The sequence below is a fragment of the Papaver somniferum genome, chromosome 2, assembly GCF_003573695.1.
Source record: "Papaver somniferum cultivar HN1 chromosome 2, ASM357369v1, whole genome shotgun sequence".
In the NCBI taxonomy this organism is placed as follows: domain Eukaryota; kingdom Viridiplantae; phylum Streptophyta; class Magnoliopsida; order Ranunculales; family Papaveraceae; genus Papaver; species Papaver somniferum.
This window is the reverse complement of record NC_039359.1, coordinates 134,756,139-134,760,659: the sequence shown is the minus strand read 5'-3', so window position 1 is coordinate 134,760,659 and position 4,521 is coordinate 134,756,139. Positions and strand designations below refer to the sequence as shown.

Genomic DNA, 4,521 nt, shown 5'->3' with positions numbered 1-4,521 from the left:
GAGCATCAGTCTCTCGACGACTTTGTGAAAGGCTTTGGCCTTTAATCTTTCGAATGCTTGGAGTATATATTAAGCAATGGTAGTAGTACATATCTTTCAAACTTAAATGTTGTGGCATTTAATAGTAATTAAGTTTGGTATCCAACGTTTGGCTTGGTGTCAGAGCCAATTATTTTGTAGTACTAGCTAGACAATGATTCTTCGATGATTCCTAGAGTGCCCGGTTCTGACATATCTGCCGGATTCCTCTCCATAATAAATCCTAAAAGCTGAAGTTCTCTCTTTCAACATTTCCTCTACCAGCTTTGAGTAACTTCTTAGCTCTCTTTTTACTTTCTTTCTTTCCTCTTTCAAAAGATATATTTACATAAACCATTACTACCGTTGCTAAACCATTCTTACTCTTATATAACAGATGGAAAATTTATATTAGCTTTAAGTTTAAGAGGAGATGAAGTACTGTCAAAGTTGACTTGAAAGTCTTTTAAATAATTTTTTGAATCATCACTTAAATTGCCTTAAATTGACCTATAAATCCCAACAAATTTGGAGACCCACCCAACCACTTTTCTCATCTATTAACCTAATAGTAGCAAGAGGAAAAGTAGAAAAAGATACAAAAGAAGAAGCTTTAAACTTTAAAGTTCCTTCAATGAACTAACCTTCATCTCCCTTATGTTACCTACCTCTAAAGCTAAAGTTCTAAGATCTTCACCCCTAAGGAAACCAAGAGGGCAATTCGGTAAACCAAACCTAATAATTGGAGAGGAGAAAAGGGAAAAAGGAGAAGAAGCAGAATTAGAAGCCAGCCGAGAGATACAACTGGTACACGGCGCTGTACTGCGCAAAACTTACAAGAAACAGCCATCACCAAAAGAATAAGGAGAGTACTACAAGTACCAGTGATCACCAGTTAGGAAATGAAGTTAACTGGCACTCCCAAAACAATAGAAAAAAAATGCAATAGAGAAAAAGAAGAATAACTAGCAGGCCAGCACCTGGTGGGATATCAAACTTCATTTACATTATAATATGCATTATTTTTCCAGTTTTTCAACTATGACTTGTTCAATGACTTGGACCAAACACATCCAAAATTTTTGGAGTCAAATCATCTTGATTGATACTAATTTAATTAAAATGACTTGAATGAATATCAAACACGCAAAAAATGAGAAACAGTGGACATACCAACAGAGGAATGGAAATGGTCTACCATGTTATATTAGCTTAAGTCTAATTTTCTCGACATAATATGCAGGAATTTTTCTTACGTTATTAATAAATCGTTATAGCGTTGGAGCTTTATCAGGTTGATAATGAGTTTCTGTACTTATAATATTCACCTCGAGAAGATTTGTATAACTTGTATATTTTCTAATCGATGAATCATTAAAGTTATTAGATGGTGATATCACATGATCTGAGTTTGATCTCGACTACACCAGCTAATCAAATAAAAAAGTTCAATCATTTTTATAAAATCATAAATCTCGGTTTCAATACATATCAGGAAATTGTAAACGTGTCAAAGATGACCTTTTCTTGCTAGAAAAAAAAAAGATTGTAAATGATAAATACCCCATAATGGTCTTATTCGAATCTATTAATTGTTTTTGACTCTTTTTCGAATCAATAATCGACCGCGCTAGGCGCATCGCTAATTTCTCGCTATTTACTCGCGAGCTGAGGTACCGTGGGGTGGTGGCATTAATTGATTAAACAGGTGTTACACGTCAGCAGTAAAACAATTTCAGATCTCTCATCTTCGTCTTCAATATATCAACAAGAATGATAGTTTCTCCCCTGTGATTGTGGATCGTGATTATCAAAAGAGGAAAAAAATGAACTTCTAAAATCATCGACCATAGAAGCTGTAGTTAGATCCAGAGATCTTGCTGAATATTCTGTTTCTAATTTTTTTATAATCAAGAGTTTGATGAAAGCCGATTCTGCAATTTCACATGTAAAAACCTTAGAGCCTGTTTGGTACAGTTTTCAAAAACAGTTTCCAAAAATAGTTTTCCACTGTTTTAAAAACATACTCTTTTTTCCTTGTTTTCATTTTCTAAAATTTTTTTGGTAAACTGTTTTTTAAAACAAGGAAAATCAACTAAATCGTATCAAATGTAAAGATTCTTCTAAGAGATAGTGATATTATCCATGCCTCACTTGCAATCATTCCCCCGATCTCTTACTTTGTTTTGAATAGAAAAAAAGAACCAAGAAAAAAAAAGAGAAAACACAAAAAACAATAATTTGTTGTTTTCACTTTTTTGTTTTCAGAAACAGAAAACAAATAGAAAATATTTTCTGAAAATGTCCCTACCAAACGCGTTTTCTCCTGTTTTTTGTTTTCTCTGTTTTTAAAAATAGAAAAATGTTTTTGAAAACTATACCAAACAAGCTCTTTGTTTCCAAACTTTACTGCAAATTTTTATCAGAACCCATTTATCAAACAAAAAACACTTCTCTATGTATTTTGTTTCTTTACTAATTAACCTTCAAATTGATAAAACCCATCACTGATAAGTGATAACCAATACTAGTACAAGCAATCAGGGTTCATAATTGCAATTAACAAACTACGAAACATGTACTAGTATTTTTCTCTCAAATTGTTTCCAAATCTCGATTTGATTTTGTAATTTAAGCTGTGGTAGATCGTTCTTCATTGATTATTCAGAAATTAATTAATTTTTTCGTTTTTCTCTGGGTTATTTTAAGGGAAGTAACATGAAAATTAAGTTTAGAAGTGGTTGATTCAGTCAGAAAATAATTAATTTTCGTTAATGTAATTACTAGGGCCATGGTTGATCAAACTTCGGTCATATTTTTTAGAGCTAGATCAAGCTTTTTTGATTCCTCAAACTGGATTTAAATGGGAAAGTGTAGCTCCAAATTAAAGGAATGAATCAAACTATAACAATTCCATATTCAATCATCGGGGTTCAGATTACTGGAAAAATCCTAGACTGTATAGGAAGAGATAAACAGGGATCATTAAAAAAAAAAAAATCTTCCACTGAAATACATGAGGCTGAAAATGTTTAAAAAGAACAATAAAGCTGAGATGAGATTTGTTTCTCTCACAAGTACCGACTACTGAGTAGTGAATAGTACCGACTGCCAACGTGTAATACAAATTCCTTCCAATCTAGCCACATCTACATGACACATAAGAACGCGTGAAACTAGCGATCAACAATAGCGTGGTTTCTAGCATTTTCCATCAATAATGGTCTTTTTCGAATTCGCAGTAACTCTCTTCAATAATTTGTTCAAATTTTACCTTGTAATTTCTATACACCAATTTACCAACAAATATGCACATGAGTAACTAGAATTTTACCAGTGAAAAACTATAAGAAAATGAACGCAGGTGTGCAAGGGCATGGTTATTATTCCTTATAGAGCAGTAAATAAACAAGAACTAATATACATTAAAACTGTAGGCTAAGCTGCTTATATCAACTACCAATTACAAAAACCACAAATCCAAATCATTGCCCGAAACCAAAAGAAACAGAAAACAAACAAAAATCAGACCAACAATCAAATCTGAATCTTAAACCGGGGCCATTTTCTTCACTCCTTCTACTATATCATTAGCCCACATGTAAATGATTCAATGTCACAAAGCCATACACCAAATTAGTTTTGCAACCTCAACTGATTGTAAAAGTTCTTAATAAATTCTTCAGCTTCTTTATCAACGTGGCAGTCTTCCTCATCATTATTTTTCAACGGAAATGGTGAATCCGTTATCCTCAACTGTCTAACAAACGGACTATTCCTTCCATATCCTCCAAATCCTGGTGCAACAGGTGAAGCACCTGACTGATCCGTGGTTAAACTTTCATTGTTTAACATTTCAAGAACCTTCTTAACCGCGCTGACAGTCGTCATATCGTTAACAGTGGTGCCGCCGTTGTGATAACTGTTTTTACTATTATGATGACGATAGTAACTGTTGTAATGATTATGGTGTTTACGATTCTTACTAACATGAAATGACGGGAAAGCAGGACTATTACTACAACTAAACTCATAATCTCTGATACGACTAGGGTTTATGAAAGCAAGATTTGGATCTTGTGGTTTACAACTGAGATTTGATATGTGATTATGATAATGATGATGGAACATCATATTTCCTATAGCTTTGCTTGCAATCTTTCCACGTTTCATCATCAAGTGAAAATCAACCATTAATTTATTTTTTGATGATATTCCTTTTCTCATCATCAAGATTACTATTCTAACCATACTCCATAATTTCTTTGCTAGTACTGGTGATGGTGTGGGTTCCATTTTTCTATATATGTACAGAGTACTCTGACAGAAGTAGAGAGGGTTTATGAGTTTGTAGAGACAGAGAGTTAGGGTTTTTGTTTGTTGGTTGGTTTTGTTGTCAGAGAGATAGAAGAGGGTTTAGGTTTAGGTTTGGGTTTGGTAGAGAAGGATCAGAGAGAGAGAGAGAGAGAGAGAGAGAGAGAGAGAGAGAGATGTTAATGCTCA

The 4,521-nt window shown here is 33.5% G+C and overlaps 1 protein-coding gene across 1 annotated transcript; it reads right to left on the bottom strand.

Moving 5' to 3' along the window:
* Positions 1 to 3,654: 3,654 nt before the first annotated feature.
* On the bottom strand, positions 3,655 to 4,212 carry LOC113352010. Its single transcript, XM_026595895.1, has one exon. The coding sequence runs from the start codon at positions 4,210 to 4,212 to the stop codon at positions 3,655 to 3,657; it is 558 nt and encodes a 185-aa protein (XP_026451680.1).
* Positions 4,213 to 4,521: the final 309 nt, after the last annotated feature.